The sequence below is a fragment of the Pogona vitticeps genome, chromosome 1 (assembly GCF_051106095.1).
Source record: "Pogona vitticeps strain Pit_001003342236 chromosome 1, PviZW2.1, whole genome shotgun sequence".
NCBI lineage: Eukaryota > Metazoa > Chordata > Lepidosauria > Squamata > Agamidae > Pogona > Pogona vitticeps.
Window position 1 is genome coordinate 300805206 of NC_135783.1, and position 23356 is coordinate 300828561.

Sequence of the window (23356 nt, forward strand, 5' to 3'; positions counted from 1 at the left end):
TGAGTGTGCAACAAAGCGTGTGACCTGGGTGGGTCTAAGCATGCAACAGACAACTGGAACAATCATGTACACCAGTTATGTAATGTGAGGCCCAATGCTGCACAAATCTTGTAGGGGTCTGGTTAGTACATGTAAAATATCTTGAACTGAAATTTGGTATCAGCTTAACATTTGGTAGACAGCAGCAGGATTTTTGTTTTGGCAAAGGAAAACATGGCCAAATATGTGAAATTTATTTTGCTTAGAAAGTGACAGGAAACAGTCTGGACTATTAGATTTCCCCATATTTAACTACTAGCTGGACCTTCCATGATTTCAATAATTCGGGAGAACTGAAAGCAAGTTGAGATGGATGATATATAGTTACTTCTGAAGGAGTCATGCTGACATGACCTTTTTTTTTTTAAGATCATGATGGACGAAGAATATATAGAAGGTCAATTCAAGAAGCTGCAAGAGCAACATATGGCCATGCAGGAGAAAACATTCACCAATTGGATTAACAACATTTTCTACAAATACAATGTGAGTTGTGACCTACTTTAGTAGGGGATAGGTGTATCTGTCCAATTTCTTGTCATGGACTTCCTCCTTTTCTCACTTTTAAGTCTATATCACTCCAGTTTGTGCAGATTTTATTTTTAAAACAGGAAAATGTCATATTTTTGTGCACATTTTCCAAATGAACATATGAATAGATTTCTATCCCCATAGACTGTGAAGTTGTTTGTACACATTTTAGAAATTCCCCCAGTGTTTTCTGCACGTTTTCTAACTGTGCACCTGTTGCCATAAAGAGTTATTTGTTTCATAAAACATAGCATGAGGCAAATGTACATTTTCTGACTGCAAACGGCATCTATGTCCTTTATTCTTTAATTCATTTTGTTTTAATCTTCCCTATCATGCTGTTAGCAATTTAATGGCAATTGCAGATTTATTTGCCGCTGATTATCAACATGTGGCAATCTTGTTAATTTCAAGAATAACTATACTATATCAGATTTATTAGGAGCACTTAATTTTACAGGTGAACATTAGGATTCAAGATCTCTACACAGACCTGAAAGATGGCATATACCTCCTACATCTGCTAGAGCTGCTGTCTGGTGAACAGTTGCCCAGACCAAATAAGAGCAAGATGAGGGTTCATTTTCTGGAGAACAACAGCAAAGCCATCCAGTATCTCAGATCCAAGGTGGGAAAATGAAGGACTTGATAAACTTTAAACAAATACAAAAAAAATCTTGTAGGTATATAGGACTTCAGATATGGCAGGAGGAAAGGAGGGAAGATGATGGGAGTGTCTAGAGATTTTGAGAAACAGTTCATTCAGTCACTCACTCATTCATTCAAAGTCCAGGATGGCATTTTTAATTCTATAATTCCAAAATGTTTCTCCTCATGCATCTTTCTCAATAGTTATTCTTATATTATATAGATGGGTTATTATATAAATGAGCCAGTAATGAAAAGATTCTTGTGACTTCAGCAGGTACATGTGGAGCTGATTGGCCCTGAGAACATTGTTGATGGAGACCGAAATCTAATTTTGGGATTAATATGGATTATTATCCTGAGATTCCAAATTGCTTCCATCAGTCTTGATAAGGTAAAACTGTCCTTTAAAAGCTTTTGCCTCTTTTGTTTCCGAATTCATCTTCTGTGAAATCAAATTTCTGCATACATAGCAGATGCTCAGTAGTACAGCATCTGCTATGTATGCAGAAGGTCCTAGGTTGAATCCCTGGCACCTCCAGGAAGGCCTTGGGAAGAATCCCACTTGATAGTCAGTCACTGCCAGCAGCACCAGGCTTGGATGATGCCATAATTTGATCAGACTACAAGGTTCATGCTTCACACAATGTGACAATCTTGTGAGAAATTCCAAATTGAAATATACATCCAGTTAGATGTGACTAGTTTGATTTTAAGGACAAGACTCTTCCACCCAAAAGACTAGACACCAAAACACAACAGGTGCAATATAGTATATGCAGTCCAGTGCAAAGAGGACTATTTGGAGCTCTCAGATGGAGAAACCAAGCAGTCACTAAACAGGAGAATGGCCCAGCACAGGAGGGGCAACGGCTCAGGACCACAATCAGCAGTGTCCTTTCATTTGAAGGACAAAGAACACTCATTTGATGATCAAGATCTACTCATTTTGGATTGAGAAGATGGGTGGTTTGAGAGAGGGGTCAAGGAAGCCATACATGTGCAAATCCTTCACTCAACAGGTGTGGAGGCCTTAGATCAGACCTGGGCAAAGTGCGGCCCTCCAGATGTTCCTGAACTGCAAATCCCAACATTCCTCACTGTGTGGGCTAGGCCCAACTCTCCTCACACTATTGGCTGTGTGGGCTAGAAATTATGGGAGTTGCAGTTCAGCAACATCTGGATGGCTGTGTTTTGCCCACCCCTGCCTTAGATACAATCTGTCTCCTATTTATCATGATGCCCTTTCATCAGTCCCAAGAAAGATTAGGACCATACATACCCGAAAGACCACTGTTAACTACTCTTAATGACCCATGGCAGTGGGTGGAGAAGGACTGCAGAAGTAGGATTTTCACTCATCCCCAGTCCTTTGTCCACTTAACAAGCCTATTCAGACTACGGGGGAGTGAAACCAACCTGGAGGAGGGTATATTAGGGATCTCCTACCAACTCTCCTCAGACTGAAAAAGCTACTTGGATGAGTAATTAAATGTTTCAACCTAACAAGAAGGAAGTCCAATTGCCAATACTCAGCTTTCAGACTAGTTTTGATACTGAGCAATTAAAATATCATAGATGTGAGTTATCCAGTTAAAAGAAGAATGCAGGGGGGAAATAATCTGAGAAGGGAAGGAAGACCAGGGGAGGGAATGAGTGTTGCTGACAGTCATTGCCAGCTTGAGAATGTAGGAGTCATCCCACGCCAGATCAAAAGTCCATCTAGCCTAGAGTCTTGTTTCCAATACTGCCTCCAGAATGTCTCCCAGCACAGCATGAATGCAATCTCTTTCTCTCTCTCACTGACAAGAGACTAACAGTCAATCTTCCACAATACTGTTTTGCAATTAATACTGTTATTTCCGTTATTTCTATCAGTACAATACTGTTTTTAGCATTCATCTTTTATTGGCTTTTTAATAGATGAAAATTAATGTTATAATACATTTTCTGTTGCACATACTACTATCCTTTGAGAATTTCTTCCTGTTCTGTTTTAATTCTAGGAGGGGTTTGGATCTAGAGCTGATATTCTCTCTGCCAATGATGCCCTACTACTCTGGTGTCAGAATAAGACGGCCAGTTACTCCAATGTCCATGTGAAAGATTTCTCTAAAAGCTGGACTGATGGGCTAGCCTTCAATGCACTCATTCACGCTCACAGGTAAAGAGGCCTTAGGACATCTGCAGGAATAACTCAGATATTTCAAAGTGGTTTGGCATGAGGATGTTGCAGGGCTAAGAAAGGTATAGGAAAGGCAATGTAGCATCTCACCTGTCACAATAAGTTGCAACATGTGAGGTTTTAAAGTTTGGGGCGGATGAATAACAAAAACGGAGGGATACTACTGAGGTTTCAAAAAACGTGCATGGTGTGCAGAAAATGGACAGACGGATGTCTTCCTTCTTGTCTCATAATACTAGAACCTAGGGTATTAATTATGCAATATAGTAGGAGATTAAGGAGAAACCAAAGGCATACTTCTTCTGACACTGCAGTCTAAATTATGATATTTACTTCAATAAGACATAGCAATGGGCAGCAATTCCTTATGAATACAAGCTTCTGAGGAACAATAACTGCAGATGGTATTGCCCTCACAACCTTCTGGTGAGCTTCCTGGGGTATCTGTTTGGCCCCTGTGGGTAAAAAGAGAAGGTGCACCATGCCTGCCAAAGCTGCTACCAGTTCATTATATACCACATCACTTCAAAGTTAGATCCAGTTAAAGAAAATCATGTTGTTCCGAGGCAAACCACTAGAGGGCATCTGTGTCAGTTATTATAAGTGAAAGCAAAACAAAATAAAAAATAAAAATAAAAGAACAGATAAAAAAGACAACAATGTAGTGGCACCTTAAGACTGTTATATTTTAATGTGAGCTTTTGTGAACAAGTCCACTTCCTCAGACATAATAAGAGCGAGAGATAATATGGCAAATATTTATACATGTGATCAAAATACAGAGATTCTGTTTGGCTGGCTAGCTGGCTGGCTGGTTGGTTGGTTGGTAAGAAAATCAATGGACATTTAACAGTGGGGTAATATCCTCTTTGATATACATGTATATTCCTTTGAAGCTTAGGCTGTAAAGGATGTAAGAACCTCTGTCACGAATAGCAATGGTAGAATAACTTGAATGTTAATTATGATGATGAGACTGGCCTTTTACAGTTGCTAATAACCTTTTTGTTAGCGGAGATTGTCTGGGATAATTTGCACATCACAATGCCAGTTATGTATCCTTTTGAGGGCTTCTTTGTTACATGCAGTTACTAGATTCAGTAAGGGAAGCATATTAAGTGGAAATGTGCACTAGCAACAAAATTCAGATTCGGATGCAGAATTTGCAATTTTAAAGATTCAACATTTATTTTATTTTATTTTATTTATTTTATTTATACCCCGCCTATCTGGACCGATGGACCACTCTAGGCAGCTTCCAATATAAAATTAAACAATAAAACACAACAAATACATGGCTAATACAAAACAACTACAATAAACTAAAAAATAGGAAAAATAATAATAAGAAGAATATCAAGAATTGGCTGGAGGGAAGGCTTGAATGAACAACCATGTTTTTAATTGGGTTTTGAAGATGCCCAGCGTAGGGGCTGCGCGAATCCCCGGAGGGAGATTGTTCCAAAGGCGAGGAGCCACCGCCGAGAAGGCCTGGTTTCGTGTCTTCTCCTTCCGGGCCTCTCTCGGCGTCAGGCTCCTCAGCCTCACCTCCTGACTCACGCGGGTGATCTGGGTAGACTTTGGGGGAAGTAGGCGTTCCGCCAAGTAGCGAGGTCCTAAACCGTTTAGGGCCTTATAAGTAAGCATTAAAACTTTGAAGTTGACGCGGAAACAGATGGGCAGCCAATGCAATGTGGCCAGCGTTGGAGAAATATGATGGTGTTTTCTCACTCCAGTAAGGAGTCTGGCCGCAGCATTCTGCACCACCTGAAGTTTCCGCATCAGCCTCAAAGGAAGCCCCAGGTAGAGTGGGTTACAGTGGTCTAATCTTGAGATTACGAGCGCATGTACCAAGGTGGTGAGCGCCCCCAAGTCAAGGTAGGGTTGCAGCTGGGCAATCCGCCAAAGATGGAAAAAGGCAGTGCGGACTACCGACGCCACTTAGGATTCCATGGTGAGCATCGGGTCCAAGTGTATGCCCAAGCTACGAACCCCACTCTTCGTGGCTAAGGTGACCCCCCCAAACGTGAGAGAGTCACCCAAGCCACCTACCGTGGGGGCACCCACCCTCAGAACCTCTGTCTTATCTGGGTTCAGCCTCAGCCCATTCTCCTGCATCCATTTCAGTACAGCCTCCAGGCAGCACTGAAGGGACAGGACAGCATCACCTGCAGTTGGTGAAAAGGAGATGTAGAGCTGGTGTCATCAGCATATTGATGACATGAAGCCCCACACCCCCTAATGACCCCACCCAGCGGCCTCATATAGATGTTAAACAGCATTGGGGAGATGATCAACCCCTGTGGGACCCCGCAATTGAGGCTCCATGGGGCCGACACATTCTCCCCAAGCTGCACTCTCTGGGGGCGGTCCTCTGAGAAGAAACGGAGCCAGGCCAGTGCCAGGCCACCAATTCCCAGCTCGGAGAGCCTCCCCAGGAGGATACTGTGGTCAACGGTATCAAAGGCCGCTGTGATGTCGAGGAGATTTTTGAAAGCAAATAAAAGACTAAATGAAAAAATTCTTTAAAATTAATATGATACCAGAAACACCTATAACCACAGTATGAGAGGCTGAAAAATGTTTCTTCAGAGGATTAGCAATAAGATTTGCCACAAGATTAAAGAGAAAAGAAACAAAAATATAGAGAATTGGAGGGAAAAAAATGAAACTAAGTGAAAATCAATTAAAACAACATTGATAACACATCTGAAAATGAAAATTAAGTTAATACAACATCAATTAAACACTTTTTTGATTGAAGAAATGGCAAACAAGATTAAATATGCAAACAAAACTTTTTTGAAAATGTAAAGAAATCTGGCATATAAATTAAGAAAAGAAAGAAATAAAACACAAATTCAAGCTTTGAAAAATGGAAAAGGTGAGCTAACTATAAAACAGGAGGAACTAAAAATAACAACAGAATAATTCTATCAAAATCTGTATTCTGAAAAAGAAACATTAAAGGAAAAACAAAAACATTATTTGGGAAAACATTAAGATAAAATTTTCTGAACAACAGAGAAAGATATTGAATGCACCTATATCAACAAGAGAAATGGTAGATGCCATAAAGAAACAAAAGAATAGAAAATCATCAAGATCAGATGGAATAGCAGCAGAATATTATACAACTTTTGAAGATGTTTTAGTGAATCCATATAAAAAACTAATGGAGTATATTGAATGGAAAAGAGAAATTCCACTTACATGGAGAGAAGCTATAATACCAGTCATTCATAAAGAAGGAACTGAACTGGAAGAAATTAAAAACTACAGACCAATCTCACTATTGAATGTGGACTATAAGATATACACCTCAATATTAGCAGACAGACTGAAAAAAAGTTCTTGTACATATAATTCATGAAGATCAGTCAGGCTTCCTACCAAAGAGAAAGATGAGAAACAATATTAGGACAATATTAAATGTATTGAAATATTATGAGACACAACCAGGAAGAGTGATGGTTATGATTTCTCTTGATGCAGAGAAGGCCTTTGACAACGTCAATTGGAATTTCATATTAAAACAATTAAAAATTAAGGAAGCAGGAAAAGACTTCGTTGAGGCAATAAGGACTATCTATAGACAACAGAAAGTGAAGATCAGAATAAATGGACAACTTACACAGGATATAAAAACACAAACTTCCATGTGAACTTGACTTGTTTTTGTTGAATATAATACTAGACTCAATAGAAAAAGAACAAAGATCTTGATCATACATGTAAGTACAGCAGCAAGAATTTTATATGCCAAACACTGGAAAAAAGAGGAGACTCCAACAACCCAGGAGTTAATAGGAAAAAAAAATCTTGAAGGAGCAGAGATGGATACTTTAACTGAAGTATTAAAAGACATGAGGCTAGAAAAAAGTGGGAACCTTTGTATAATTGGATGAGAGATGGCAAGATGGTTTAAAATTATGAGAAATAAAATATAAGATATAATTTTAGAATTTAAAGCATTAGAAAAAAGATAAGTGTGAAGTAAGCTTAGTAAGAAACATATCGACAAATGTAATAATGATATATATTGTTCTCTGTCACATTCTGTATTTTTTATTTACCACAATACCTGATCCAAATCCCCTTCTCTATGATGTTTCCTTACCCAATGGAAAATGATTTTTTTTTAAAAAAGGAAGGCTTTTGGGGGCAAAAACACCCAAAATGAATGGTAGTGAAGCAAATACTGTATTAAATGCCCCTTAAGGCAGAGGTCCCCAACCCCCGATCCATGGCCCACTGCCAGGCCGCGAAGACAGGCCTCCCGTCCCACCCACCCCCACGCAGTCAGCCCTGCAAAGTCTGTTTTCGCCTACGTGCACATTCATGCGGAATGGTGGCGCAGCGCTTGTTCAGGCACATGGGGCGCATGCACCAATGGCAGTGGCACCATTTGCGCATGAGCACCCACACACCCACACAAGCACCATGCTGTCGTTTGCGTATGTACGTGAGCATGGGGGGGGTGTCCCACCTTCCCCAGCCGGTCTGCAGACCGAAAAAGGTTGGGGACCATTGCCTTAAGGAAAGCTTACTGGGAAGGCTAGACTGTAACATCTGTGAAGCTTGTTGTCCACTTCACAAGGTTTTCTAAAATGGTTTCTCTTCTCTTTTGTCTCTCCAGACCTGAACTCATCCAGTACAGCTCCTTGAGGCGTGACCAGCCCATCAGGAACCTAAATAATGCCTTCACTGTGGCAGAGAAGCAGCTGGGAATCATAAAGCTGTTGGACCCCGAGGATGTGGCGGGGCCATTTCCAGATGAGAAATCTATCATGACTTACGTTTCCTTCTACTACCATTACTTTTCCAAGCTGAAGCAAGGCCAGACTGTCCAGAAAAGGCTTGCTAAAGTCAGTGCATTCCTATTTCAAAAATTAATATGAAATATGAAAACTTGAATGTACCTCATTATATTCTGCCTAAGGAACGGCACTATGTGGGCCATTTAAGGATGTATGTTGAGCGAGAGATTAGCCGAAAACATTCACACAATTTTGTGAAGCTAACATTAAGCCATGTTTGCTAATTTTGGTGCCACATTGGAATGCTTTTTAAAAATGTAAGGAGTTTTGGCCTAGTCAAGCAATCCTAACAAGAATAATCTTTGGTGTCAAAAATAATACCTTCTCAGTGTTTTCTCCCAGATCCTTGTACTTGAGAAATGATACTTAAGACACTGTTGTTAAATATCTTCATCTGCAGTATTCATATGCTCTTTGCAGGAATACTATTTATTATTTTATTTACTGAATTATTATTTATTGCATTTCCTTTTCAATACATTTACATTCTGCCTTTCTCCCAGTTCAGGGATCCAAAGTAGCAAAAACTTTTTACATACTAAATATATTTACTTTGGTGTGGATGAATCTATCAATTTGTGTTTCTCATTTTTTTTCTTTCTTAAGGTTGCTTCATCCTGGTTCCATATCAATTCATGGGCATTCACATGTTTTCCCCACACAGTTTAGCGTATGGACCATCCAAGCTATTTCTCCTACTACAATACATTTAATACATGGTTTCATAAGTGCAACTGCGTGTACAAACTTCCTTTACATTTACCTTTATGAGTACACCTTTTAAAGCTGGAGAACTGCACTGCAAAATTCAGAGAAGGAACAGTGTCATGGTTCAGAAGCAAGATTTAAAAATGTGAAACCAGGACATTTCCCCCCATGGAGAAGGGTGCAAGGTCTAAAATGTTCTATTCCTTTCATTTTCTTCTAATGACAGGGTTTCTGTCTTTTCCACTTTCCTTTCAAATTCTGTTTCTTCCCACCTTGGTTCTCTTCCAGCGGTGTTTCCTTTTCCTCATGTCTTCCTTCCTACCTTCTTTGAAAGACATAAACAAACCTCAAGGAGACATGATAATCTCCTCCTGACCTCAGCCACCCTCCATAGGCAGCTCTGAGTTCCCTAATAGGATTGCCCCAGGGAAGCCTCCCTTTTGTCAAAGCAGCCCGGGTGTCAAGACTAGTAGGCGAGCAGGAATGCAGAGGGAACCCAAGCAGAGAGGCGAATCTCCCTTCCCCCACCCACACCAATGACTGTGCATTTAATAGGATCCTTCAGCGAGAACTGGGTGCGATGGCAGAATGCACAGAAAGGGGTCTTAATGCCCCGTGCTGCTTTTCCTGCACTAAAGGTTGGTGCTGTTCTTTCACTCCTCTTCCTCCACTGTGTCCTGCTTCCTTCATTCTGTGTGCACTCTGAAACAAATGCAAGTAGATTAGCACGTGTTGTTCACTGTCCTTTACTCAGCATCAGCACCATTTTCATTAACCTAACCATCTGCCTGCTCAGAGAAACAGTGGAGAACTGGGATGGGGGAGAGACTGTGATTATGTACTCTTTGCTTCTACTGTACAGGACGGTTTGTAGCCTCGGACGTTTCAGTGTTAGCACTTTGAAAGCTTGGATTATGAAGAAGTGGGTTGGAAACTAAAAATAGCAAACAAGTAGTATAAGTGAAAGGTCACCAAAGATATTTTTAAATGCCTTTGTTTTGAGGGTGGTCCCACAGGATTCCACTTGGATCCTGACTTGGGTCTGACACCTGCTATCTGCATAGGGGCTCTGCAGATCTTCACACTTCCTGCTGACAACTCACCTGGCCTTGCTATTGTAGCAGCAAATGCTTTGCTGGATTGTGTCTCCTCACAGAGTCACTGGCTCCAGTTTCTGGTTAGGCTTGCTGTTATTAGTTAGGGGAGACAGCTACTTGAAAAGTACAGATGATAGGCACAAATTTTGTTTCAGGTTGCTTTGGATCAGAATTTATCAAAATGCATACAATTGGAATGTAGGAGAAAGTGAAACAGACAGATCTACCCATCCCAAAAAAGCACACTAAAATTCATCCTAAGATATAGAGTTCAAAGTTGTGGCACTAAACACCCAAATGAAATGAATTAGCTTGGGTCCTTTAGGGAAGTTGAGGATTGTTGACCTCCAGGTCTTGCTGATCAAGGAAAAAAGGTGTCGAAGAGTTGGATTGCAAAGGACAATTATCAGGGCTTGGTCACTTGAGGGCAAAACAGAACAGAGAGCCTTGTGCTTGACAAAACCTAAGGTTAGCAATATTTCTGTTCTGACACCAAACTTGGAAGCAGCTAGTTACAAATGATGGCAGAAATCCTAGTCATGCGACTGTGCCTGCAGAAGACTGATGATGTCATCAGCAGGGGCATTTTTTGAAAAAAAAATTAAATACTTCCTACTTCTATCCCATGATGTGCATGGATCCCATGTAATCTCTTTCATCATTTAGAAGTTGTGGGAGCTGCAAAATGGGAGGAAGAAGTTTTTAATTGCTGAAAACTGCTGCTGGCAGAAATGTCATTGTGGTGGCAGCAATTTTACATAAAGGCAGTTATTGTGGCTTCCAAATGATGACAGAGATTACAAGGTAGCCATGGGACAGAATTAGGAACTGTTTGATTTTTAAAAAATTACTCCTGATGATATCAGTCTTCTTGCAGACAAAGTTGAACTTATTTATTTATTTTATTTTATTTTATTTTATTTATATCCCGCCTATCTGGTTGGTTATTATTATTATTTCCTAAGGAGAAATAACATCACTGTTTTTGAGTGTAATTTTTTGTTTAATTTATAGAGGATGCAACCTTACTACTTGGGTGCATTTTATAACCATGGACCAGCTGTTTGTACTATGATGCTTTAAAAAAAAAAAAGAGTAATTTGGGCATTTTAGTTAGTTTTGAAAAATTAAAAAGTTCATTAAAACATAACTATAGTGGAAACAAATCCTAATTATTTTTCTAAGCTATGTGAATCTCTTGCTGTTCTGTATTTTAAAATATCTATCTTTAAAATGACATCAATTAAAAATCTATGTTTTAAATTAGTTAAATTAGATACCAGCTGCAGATGGCAGGGCTGGGTGTTCTGTTTTATTTATCCTTCTCTTTTCCCCCAGCTTCCTGGAGAAGGTTCCAATCAACTTCTGAAGTCCCTTATTCAATCCAGTAGGGAAGGGGTGTACTTTAAAACGTATTTGTTTGGGGTTTTTTAAAATTTACTTTATTTAAAAAATGTAATGAGCACTTTGATACATTCTTAAAAGAGCAGTGCAGGGAACCTACTGTTCTATACTTTCTGCCCATTCTCTCTGCTCCCATCCTTTCTTTTTTCTGGATATGAAATTTGTGGTGTTGCGACCACAAGGCTTTATTGATTTAATGAAGGACTCTGCGGGCAAGGAAGATTCATTTCTAAGGCTTTTTAAAAATCTTACTGTCCTTTATTTTCCTTAGTTTTTCTTTCTGTGCTGACCAGCACTCCTTGCTCTGCCCTGAAGTTGCCCTAGAAATACATGAATGACCCTGATTCAGTCTCTTTACACATTTGTTCTGAAAGCAGTGCATGTGCCTAATTTAAATCATGCTACGAAATTCAAGGCTGATGTACGCAAACTTTTTTTTGGAAGATTTAAGGTTAAAATATTTAAACAAATTTGCAGATGGTTTGCCAAATGCTTACATTCCCAGCAAGCTTTTAGTCTCGTGAGTGGATGAAAAACTGAATGTAAAATATTGTCCATTGAGATAACTGGTTTATCATGTACTTAAATCCAGTTTTAAGTACATCTTAAAACCATCAGAAAGAGTGGATGAGGCAACTGTTTAGTAGGTCCATCTGGCCACTTCACAGACAGTGTTATTCTGACAAGCAGTGACCAAAGGGGAATTTTATCATGCATCCACTGCAAATATATGATAAAAAGTAGACAAAAATGACCCACTGTGTTCAGCCAAAGTGATTAAAGCACTTGATCCTTAGTCCTCTTGCTGAATTGGCATGAATATGATCACTCGCCTGCTTTCTTGAATAAAGAGTATTTTAGTTCTAAGCACAATGGCATCACACTGAAACCATGTTCACCTGGAACTACATTAGCCCGTGTGCCAAAAAAATATTTTTTCTGATACTGTTAGTGCCAAAGGTAAAACATATTGTCACTGGTGTAGTGCCTGTACATTTTCTTCTCCATGGCTAGTAACAATTCTGGAAAGGTTGGTGTCACAGAGATAAGAGTTCTCCTCTTTCTCTGCCAAAAGTAGCACCAGAGCTACTTTTAGAATAAAATTATGTTGTGAGATCTAGTTATGAATCTCTCATATAATATATTGCTTTATCTTAAAATATTTTAGATGAATCCCTGGTTTAACTGAAGTTTGTAATTAGAATTTTGCTATGTTGTGTACAAAAATAATTTATTCATTCATTCATTCATTCATTCATTCATTCATTCATTCATTCATTGTGCTTTACATTTCTGCAGATTGTTTTCTTCCTGAAGGAGACAGATGACTTGAAGTCCCAATATGAACAAATGGTCTCTGAGCTTTTGGAATGGATAAAAGTCAAAGTGGCAGAACTGGATAATCGCTCCTTTCCCAATTCGCTGGAGGAGATGCGCCTTCTCATCAACAACTTCAAGATCTTCCGCACAGTGGAGAAACCTCCCAAGTATCGGGAGAAAGGAATAATCGAAGCCCACTTCTTCCACATCAGAACCAAGCAACGAGCCCAGAATCAGCGGGCTTATCTACCCCCTGAAGGAAGGACGCTGAGAGGTTTGGAAAAGGAATGGCTTATACTGGAGAAGGCAGAGAGCAACCGAGGGAAAGCACTACAGCAGGCGCTGTTGAGATTGGAAAGAGTGGAGCAACTGGTCCAGAGGTTCATGAAGAAAGCTGCTGTTCGTGTGGCCTACCTAAAGGACACGAGGGAGATCCTGAAGCAGCATGACGGCTGGCAACCTGATAGTGTGGAACAACTTGAGGCAGCCAAGAGGAAGCTGGAGGCCATTGAGGCACATATGCTGCCCCAGGAACAACGCTTCAAAGCCCTCTCTGAGATGGCGTCAGAAATCAAAAGGGAGAACCACCAGGACAATATCCAGATCACAAAGAAGTGAGTTGAAAAGTGATGCAGATGGTTCTTCTTTTCTCTCAAACAGGAATGTCATGGATAATATCAGATGGCAGTACCTGGAAAGAAGTCTTTTGGAATATACAAATTAACTACCCTTATAGGTTTTTTTAATTCCATGAAATGATTGATTAGGTGAGGTCAGGTAAAAAGCCAAGGACACCAACCCCAAAGAGAAGCCTTTTAAAACCTTGTTATTTAGGCAGGTGTTTCAAAATATCACACCTGTGGGACCTGCTGAACCTTTTTAGCCTAACTCAGTCTAATTCCACCATTTTAATTGTCTGTCCATGTAAATTGTATTTTAATTGTATTGTTTATTTTCACTTTACTATTATTATTTTTAGTTGGCTGTATTCTCCATTTTAGCCATGTTTAATGTGTGTTTTCTGTGGAAAACCGCCCAGAGTACCCTTTGGACAGATGGCCAGTATAAAAATGAAACAAGGAAATAAAATAAAAATTTTAGAACAAAAAGGAAACAGAAGCCCAAACATGTTTTAAGGAAACATTGTATCAAGAAAAATGCCTAGTGCTTCTCAATAAAATCCATCTAGGAATGACTTATGCAGCAACTCCAGTAGTTTTTAATTAGGTATTTTCCTTGACAGATGAATTGAACAATGCCCAGGGTCAATGATTTACATTCAGACGTGTTCTGTAATATTGCAGCATTATCAGGCTCCTCACATTCAGTCAGAAGGCAGAAATACAGGAAATGTTGGAATGCATTCAGCAATCCAGCAAAATGGAGACTGCAGCCACAAAACCAGAAGAAAAATAAGATTTGGAAGGTCAGCTAGGGTGGAACCAGAAAATATCCTTATGTATAGGAATGTGTTATTGGAAAGGAAGGACAAGATCATCCATACTATGGTATTCCTGTTTGAGGTGTAGAGATCTGAAGTCTGATAAGAAAATAAAAACCAATGCATTCAAAATGTGGGGTAGAGGAAAAGTTTATGGGAAACATTTGGACTGACAGAATGACAAGTGGAGTTTAGATCAAATTAAGCCTCAACTCTCACTAGAAGCTGAAACGACTAAACTTGAAGCTAACTTTAGCTAAATCAAAAGAAGATTAATTGTTCTTTAAAAAGGCAATAGTACTTGGAAAAGTGGAAAGCAGGAGGAAAAGTAGAACCCCTAACATGAGATGGATTGGCTCAATAAAGGAAGCCATGGTTTTTAGTTTTCAGGATCTGAGCAGGGCTAAAAAATTCGCAGAATCCTGGATTCTGGTTTCCCAATCCATGACATCTTGTTCAATGTACACATTGAACTACAGTGATGTAAATTTCTGCATCTTTGTCAATGGCAGCCAATGATGTGGAAAAGGACTTATGAAAATATGGGTAATAAGAACATCAGAACATGGGGTAAATTGAATCCCATGGGAGGATGCAGAAACAAAGAAGAAACTACCTTTTTATGGCTGTTCTATGTGTCTCTTTAAGTAAATAATGTTTAGAGTCTTATGATGTGCAACATCTCTTTTTTGTTCCCTCCATGCACAGGCAAAAGGAGATTGCACAACAATGGCAAGATCTTTCGAATCAGCTCAAAAGACAAAAATGTTTTTTGGGAGAGATAGAGGAATCCCTGGTCCTCTTGAGAGACATCAATTCCATTACAGAGGAACTTAAGGGATTGCAGGTATTTTGTATTATAAATTCTATTAATGAACCTTAGCGGGCAGATCAGTTTGGAAACAACTAAAGATGGCACCCTGTGGTAAAAGCACTGATAATATTATCTTTGGATTCCAAAAAGTAAACTTGCATATGTGTACCTGCTCATATGTCCATCTGAATATACATACACTCAGGAGTGGCAGCTATGTGAAAAATATTCAGGTTCTCAAAAGGTATGGTCATAGGTGTCTATAGATCTCAGAGTCCTTAAAAATATGCCAATGTGTGTGTCTATATTAGGTTAGAAGGCTGATTTCCTGGTATGAAAACCACCCATGTTTAGAAAGAAAAGTAACACAATTTTACATGCAGGTAGTATATTCCACTGTGCATGTGTCTCATTTTCATAAGAACTGCTGTGAGCCAAAGTTTAGTATGAGTTCTGATCCCACTAACAGGAGTAGCTATGGCTCTATTATTGCTTTCCCTTATTATAATCCTTTCGGTCTCACAGTTCTAGGATTAGGCAGGAGAATTCAGGTCAAAGGACATGACTTCCCAGCAGTCTGGAGCCTGGGAAAATAATACCTGAGAAATTACTCACTCCACTCAGAACTGTATCTCTGCAAATTAATAGGAGTCTCACGTTTCCATTGATACTATTGGGCTTTGGAGACATACTATGGACATCTGACTCTGACTGATAATCTATCATTATAGGCATGATACTAAACCACTGCTTGATAAACTGGATATCTGCTATATTCTGCTAGGTAGTCTAGAACACATGATCCTTCTTTCCTTAGATTTCTGATGAAGTATGGATTTATTATTTTAAAGAGGGACTGGTTTAACCAGTGGCAGTATGCAACCTGCAGAAAGCTGCAACTTGATAAATGGTCATCTCTAAACCATTGTCTGCAAACAAACAGCTGGAGAAGAAAACCATTATTTCTCTTGCCTTCAATTTTCAGATTCAAATGAGTTCACAGGACTGTGGGAAACAACTACTGGAAGTGGTGGATTTGTTGCAAAAGCACAAGTTGATTGCCTCTCAGATCTCTTCCCTTGGGGAGAGGATTAGGCATATTGATGAAAGAGTGGGAAATGTCACAAAAGGAAAAAGGATAAGATCGGATGTGCTTCAAGCAAAACTTTGGATGCTCCATCATCTGTATCAAAATCTTGTAGACCTCTGCAAAACACGGTAAATTTCTCCCCCTCATTAGTCAGCCAAAAATTCTTATTAACTGTATCTTTACATGATATGTTCATATAAATTGATCAGAAAGGGTGATAAAATACACCTTTGTCTAACATCTTTGCCAACTGGCCTGCAGAGCAGGGCAATGAAATGCCAGAAGGTTGCTTCTGATCAAGTGAGATATTGTACGATTACTTCTGGTTTGAAGCACCTGGTATTTCTTTTGTTACAATCCCAGTGGATTATTTGAAGCATACCCTTTATGATGGGATGCCTCCTTCCCTCCAAAAACATACGGACTTGTATTTGTCAGGCGAGACAATGATGCCTACACTCATAATGCATATGCTCTTGATGCTCTTTGATGCCCCCAAGGCATCAAATTTAGAAGTTGTATCCAAAATGAGGATGACAGCCTCATCTACTACCATAGGCAAAAGGCTCAAAAAGATATGCCTTCCTTTACTGCATAGTCCCATTCTGGCACTGGGTCCTCCTCCTCTATAGACGTTACCTATTTCTTCTTGGGTGTCACCCCAGGCTCCTTCGTCCTTCCCCTTCGAGGTTGCTTCCTCTGTCCTATGCTTCTCCTCCAGTCTCCCCTCCTCCCCTCTAAAGGGCCTCCTTTATACCTCCCCTGTCCGGATTAACCCCTTTTCTTCCTTCTCCACGGGGCTCCCATCTCCTACAACCATCAACAGTTCCTCTACCTGTGTTTCACTGTTCCAGGCCTTTCTACCCTCAAGCTCAGTATCCTCTACATTCTCTGTGCCATTCTGCTCCTTAAGGCCTGGGCTGGGGTTAGACCCCCTGCGGAGGATGCTACCCCCTCACACTTGGCTTAAAGGGGAAAAAGAAAATATGAAAGAGAGAATGAAAGGAAGAGAAAATGGCTTGGGCTTCTTTTAAATTCTGACCCATTGACCTGTGACTTCAGCTCTTGCCACCACAGGATCATGGCCCTTAAGAGAAACTCACAAACATCTGCTCAAAAGTTTACTCAAAAGCCTACTTTGATTGGAACTGCCCTTTAAAATCATGAATTTATTCTCTGGTTCTCCCATGATATCCTATGAATCAAAGTGAACCACAAAAGAACTGGAAAATATTTTTGCTTTGCTGAAAAACTGATTGCTTTAAAATATTTTTGTCCTATGTACATTATACATTGACATTATACAGTGATGCCTCGCTTAACGATGTTAATTGGTTCCCAAAAAAGCATTGCTATGGGAAAACATCGCTAAGCAAAACACCATTTCCCATAAGAATGCATTAAAAACCGGTTAATCCGTTCCAATGGGAACGGATTACCGTCCTTAAGCGAAAATCCCCATAAGAAACATCGCTAAGCGATACAATGTTTCCCCTATTGGAATGCATTGAAGCCTATTCAATGCATTCCAATGGTTTTGCAATGTCCGTTTTTGCAATTTTAAGTGTGTCTTAAAAGGTTCAAAATGGTTTTAAATGCTTGGGATCGTTAATGCACCTTCTAAAACCTTTGCAAACTTAATTTGGCTTTGTTCTGAGTCTTCGTTAATGTTTGGTGAATTCCCCCCCCCTTGGAAAGCATTGAACTGCAGGTTTGACAGCTGAACATTTTAAGTCACTTTAAAAATAGCGAAAACGGAACATTGCTAAGCGAAACTGGGGACCTAAAACTGTCATCGCTAAGCGAGGCAAGGTCCCGAACATCGCTATGCGAAATTTCCCCATAGGGAACATCGCTAAACGGAGCGCAAAATTGTTCCAAAAACCTCATCGCTAAGCGAATACATCGTTAAACGAGGCAATCGCTAAGCGAGGCACCACTATACACTAAATTAACAGAAAAGCACAAGATTCTACAGGAATTAAGAAAAAAGGTAGATAAGTGATCACAGCAAAGATCTTAGCAACTTCAATATGAACAAATATTTAGAAGGCAATTCCCAAATCTTTCATGGCCACTAAAGTCACACAGATGCCCTTGAGTCCAACTTGGATTGGAATTTTCCCAGATTCTGAAATATTTTAACTGTTAGAAAAAAATGGTGTGGAGATCTTATAAGCATTATAAACATTGTCATTTATTTCTTTGCATTAGTCAGCATCAGCTGGAAGAAACGCTAAAGCTTTTTGAGTTTTTCCATGAATGCAATGAAGAGGAGCTCTGGTTGTTTAACAAATGGAAGCTGGTGAAGACAGCAAGCTTAGGGCGTGATCTTAACCACATTGCAGCCGCTCTCCAGGGCCACAAGGTTAGAGATCTATGTAATCTTAATCACTTGTGCAGCTTTTAAAAATACTAGATGATTAATGTTAATGAAATGAGTACAAAATGAAATGGTAAGAACCAAAGATGTCCTAGTGTCAAAGTAAAGAGTTGTACTGGCACTTGAGAGAGCCATATTCTAGTTCCCACTCAGCTGGGAAAATGTTATTTATTTATTACATTTATACCCCGCCCATCTAGTGTCCCAGCAGTACTCTTGGCTAACATTAACTATCCAGCCCAGCCCACAAAGACACAAATAATGAGATTCAAACCAAAACAGTAATAACCCAAAATACAAAATGAACCAAGAGTGAAAAACTAATGAGGATCAATATCCAATTCATGGATCCACGAGGATGTCAAAGTGGTGAGATGTTTCTGAAGTCCTCTTCAAACAATGTAGCTTTTATCTGTTTCTTAAAGGTCAGAAGGAAGGAAGCCTGGCTTATATCTTCAGGGAATGCATTCCGTAGCATTACGGCCACCACTCAGAAGGCCCAGTTCCTGGGGGTAATTTCCCAGGCTCCTCTAGGGAGGGACACCCGCAAAATTACTGTGTGACATCGGACACGTCTCTCTTTCTCCCTCAGTCTCACCTACCTAAACGGTTGGGATGAGAATAAAGAGGAGAGCCACACATGTTGCCTTGAAGAGGCATTATATTTCCTTATAGCAGGAAATATGCAACTAATCAATAGATTTTGGTTGTTATAGGCCTTCAAATTGGAACTGACAAATAGTGACCCTAATGGGAAGTTCAGGGTAAGTGGGACATTTAAGGAGTTGTTTTAGCCACACAGACACCAGCATGTGTCACAACACCTGTGGTGTCATCAGACCTGGCTTACCTCCTTAGGGATGGGCCACAACATGCTCCCATGGCCTCATCGCAAAGACAAAGGCATCATAGTGTTAAGATGGCAAAAAGGCCAGCAGCTTTTAGTATGGAGAGATTTTTTTTCCTTAAGGAAACTCCTAAAATAACTGTTTTTGTTACTTTAGGGAGATGGCAAAATACTTTTCTTTTTTGAAGAACAACTGTAACTAAGTACTTGGAATTATAACCATAACAAATTACTTTTTAAAAGAAATCTCCCAAGCCATGAATGCTGTTAGATCCAGCTTCAGGATAGCATCTAGTAATAATCTACTCACTTCTTCTTGATAGGCCTTACAAACTGATTGCAATTCCCACCAACTAATCTGTTCCAAGATTATCTGCAAGAGTCAGGAACTAAGTCAAAAGAACCCTTCAAACCGGAAGGATATCCAGATGAAGATTGACAAGATCCAGCAGTTGTGGCAACAACTCCAAGATGAGGTGGCCACTCACAAAATCCGTTTGGAGGCAGCTGCTCTCATCAAACAGGTAAACTGGTTTGTAGCTTGGGCCAAATGAGACAAGAAGGTATATTTAAGCAGGAATAGATTGAGTTCTTATGAGGTCTGTCAAGTTCTTGAAAGGTTTGTCATGTTAAGAGGTCCTCAACAGTGTAAAGATGTTAACATTTCAATTGTTTTGTTTTTATTTCATCAGTACTTTGCTGATGTTGATGAGGTGGAATCCTGGATGCAGGAACAGGAAACCCTCTTAACTACCATGAATTATGGGAAAGACGAATTTAGCGCCGAAGCCTTGTTACATCGCCACATTTGTTTGGAGAAGGAACTTGCTGCTTATTCTTCAGAAATCAGCCATTTGGAAGAGCAAGCTCATTCTGTGACCCAGCAGGCCGCTTCTATGGTAAGTACTGAAAAGTTGCTGATCAGTTAGCAAACTCTGCGATGCAAGTCTCAAGAACTCAGAATTCAACGTGGTGGCTCTTTCTCTTGTCAGATGATATCAGTGCCAGCAACAAACGTGGCGAACTCCAATAACAGAAACTTGGGAGTAACCAGAAGACTAGCAGCAAGTCATTCTGCATCACACATTTCTCCCCAAACTACATTCTCTGGCCCATTTGGCTCTGATCCCCACTTTGTTACTTTCCCAAAAAATATCTGGAAAACCCAGAATAAGATCAACTTGTTGTATGAAAAACTGCAAACCATGGTTGAGGTATGTTTAGAATGTAATTATTGCTACTGAAATTAATTTCCTATTGACTTCACTGTTTACAGCTCTACTGTGTTTACATCTGTCCTGTACATATTCTTTAAATTCTGGATAACACTGTGCATCTTGTGAAATAGGCTGTGCTCCTCAAAGGACCATGTCATAATAAATCCATGAGTCTTTCACATGTATCAGGGGTTGTAGCTTCTTCCTCAAACCATCTTTGTTGACTTTATAAAGTCTATAGATAGACAGGCAGACAGATACATAGACAGCAGGACAGATAAAGATGTATACATCCCCTGTAGATTTTGCTTGATTTGCTCAATATGTTTCACTATTTTTAACAGTTGCATATCTATGTTACCTTCAAAGTTTTGGTGCTTATTCCAGCTGTGCCTAATTTTCTCCAAACAGCACAGGAAAAGAGAATTAGAAGAAATGATCAGACTTTACCAGTTTTACAGCTCCTGTGGAGAATTTCAGTCCTGGATAGATGACAAAGAGAAAATTTTCCAGACTATTCGGCCAACAGCAGACAATGTGGAGACTATGCAGCAAAAATACCAGGTGCTAAATTTTCTCCAGCATTCTTCCTGAGAGTCATCATTTATTTCTGCTTGCTTTGTTTACCTTTGTCAAAGATGAATTCAGGTTTCAGTAAATGGTGATGGGGCTGGGTGGGAAGAGACTTCACTGTGGAAAATACTCATAGCAAGGGTAAAAATTGTCCTCTCAGATATATAAGATGGAGACAATGAAGTAATGCATTTTAGTATAAGTTGCAATTCTTATTAATACCACTCAGAAAATAGAGAATGAAAGTTTTAAGAAGCTAAAAATATTATGAATCTATGATGGAAAGGGACTTGCGTCTTTCTGCAGGTCAGCCTTTACAGGCCCACTTTATTACTGATAATGAAAGTCATTCACTGTGTAGTTAGCATAAATAGGGGTTATTCAAATTAAAAATGATGTGAGCTGAAACCCCACCTAGTGTAGGTTATGCCTCTTAGGGTCATAAGTTGAGTGGGCTAACTGGGCTTTGACTAAGCATTTAGAAGAAGTTCATAAACAACAAATGTTTGGAAGGGCATGCACCTGCAGCTAAATAAACTCCATGAAGGAATTGCACGTTCAGCTGAGTTAAATGAAAATCAGCCACAACAGCTCTTGAATCAACACACTTTCCAACTAGGCTCATGTTAATATAGAGAGGATTTCTGAAGTGTAGGGCTATTAGCAACATAGAAATTTCAGAGAACAGGCCCAGATACCCAATAGCAACTGTAGGGCTCTGCCAGTTTAAAGTTCCTTGTTGTTGTGAAAACAGGGGTTGTCGAAGGCTGACTTGATCTCGTTTTTTTATCAGGTAACCTCCCTGATAGAGGGAATGATGTAGACATAGTACATCTTGACTTCAGCAAAACATTTGACAAAGTGCCCCATGATATTCTGATTAGCAGACTAACTAGATGTGGGGTGGAGAGAACAACTTTCAGGTGGATACACAGTTGACTACAGAATTGTAGTCAGAGGATAATGATTAATGGCTCCTTCTCAACCTGGAGAAGGTCACAAGTGGGGTACCCCACGGCTCAGTCCTGGGCCCTGTGCTCTTCAACATTTTTATTAATGACCTGGATCAGGTGGGTGCAGGAAATGCTAATCAAATTTGTGAATGACAAAAAATTGGTTAGAACAGCTAATACCCTGGATGACAGAAACAAAATTCAAAATTATCTGGATAGGCTTGAGTACTGGGTTGAAAACAACAGAATGAAATTTAATAGGGACAAGTGCAGAGTACTGCACCTCAGAAAAATAAACCAAACACATGGTTACAAGATGGGGAATACCTGGCTCAGCAATACTATAAGCAAGAAAGATATTGGAGTTGTTGTAGATCACAATCTGAATATGAGCCAACAGTGTGATGTGACTCCAAAAAAGGCAAATGCTATTTTAGGCTGCATTGACAGAATTATAGTTCCCAAATCCCATGAGGTACTACAGTGGGGTCTTGACTTAAGAACGGCTCGAGTTAAGAACATTTTGACTTAAGAACCACTCTCATAGGAAAATATTGACTTGACTTAAGTACTTAGATTTGAGTTAAGAACTGAAAGAAACCACGTGGGAGGCAGGGAAAGTGCAAAATTTGAACTTTCAGTTAACTGTTGGCCAGTGAAAAGGGTGCCTGTCTGCTTCTTCACTCCTCCCAGCGTTTAAAGAGTGGATTGGGAGTCTTCAGACTGCCTGGTACTGCCTGGACTGTATTTTCCCTGCCTTCCCTGAACCTTTCTTGACCTAAGAAAAAAAGAAACAAAATATCCCCCCTCTAGTGGTCGAAGGCGGAATAGCAGCTTCCCATTAGTTTCTATGGACGGAAAAGAGCAGATACGGATCAAATGGTTTTCAATGCATTCCTATGGGAAATGCAGATTTGACCTGAGAACTTTTTGACTTGAGAACCGCCTTCCAATACGGATTAAGTTCTCAAGTCAAGACCCCACTGTATTCTATTCAGCACTAGTAAGGCCTCATCTTGAGTATTGTGTCCAGTTCTGGACACCACACTTCAAGAAGGATGCTGACAAATTGAAACAAGTTCAGAGGAGGGCGACAAGGATGATCAGGGGGCTGGAAACCAAGCCCCATGACAAAAGGCTGAAGGAATTTGGCATGTTTAGCTTTGAGAAAAGAAGACTGAGGGGAGTTATGATAACACTTTTCAAACACTTAAAAGGCTGTCATTCAAAGGAAGGGCAGGATCTGTTCTCAATCATCCCAGAGTGCAGGACACACAACAATAGGC

At 39.8% G+C, this 23356-nt stretch overlaps 1 protein-coding gene across 1 annotated transcript in view; it reads left to right on the plus strand.

The window, feature by feature from the left end:
- The first annotated feature begins 294 nt into the window (after nucleotides 1-294).
- SPTBN5 (spectrin beta, non-erythrocytic 5) overlaps nucleotides 295-23356 on the plus strand; it is a 137979-nt gene continuing 114917 nt past the window's right edge. Inside the window, exons 1-12 of the mRNA XM_078387395.1 lie at nucleotides 295-525; nucleotides 1031-1198; nucleotides 1496-1612; nucleotides 3225-3382; nucleotides 8043-8271; nucleotides 12732-13366; nucleotides 14902-15040; nucleotides 15993-16225; nucleotides 18312-18465; nucleotides 19651-19851; nucleotides 20020-20226; nucleotides 20914-21108. Of these exons, the coding sequence (XP_078243521.1) occupies nucleotides 412-525; nucleotides 1031-1198; nucleotides 1496-1612; nucleotides 3225-3382; nucleotides 8043-8271; nucleotides 12732-13366; nucleotides 14902-15040; nucleotides 15993-16225; nucleotides 18312-18465; nucleotides 19651-19851; nucleotides 20020-20226; nucleotides 20914-21108 (2550 nt within the window). The 5' untranslated portion in view covers nucleotides 295-411. The remainder of the gene's footprint in view (nucleotides 526-1030; nucleotides 1199-1495; nucleotides 1613-3224; nucleotides 3383-8042; nucleotides 8272-12731; nucleotides 13367-14901; nucleotides 15041-15992; nucleotides 16226-18311; nucleotides 18466-19650; nucleotides 19852-20019; nucleotides 20227-20913; nucleotides 21109-23356) is intronic.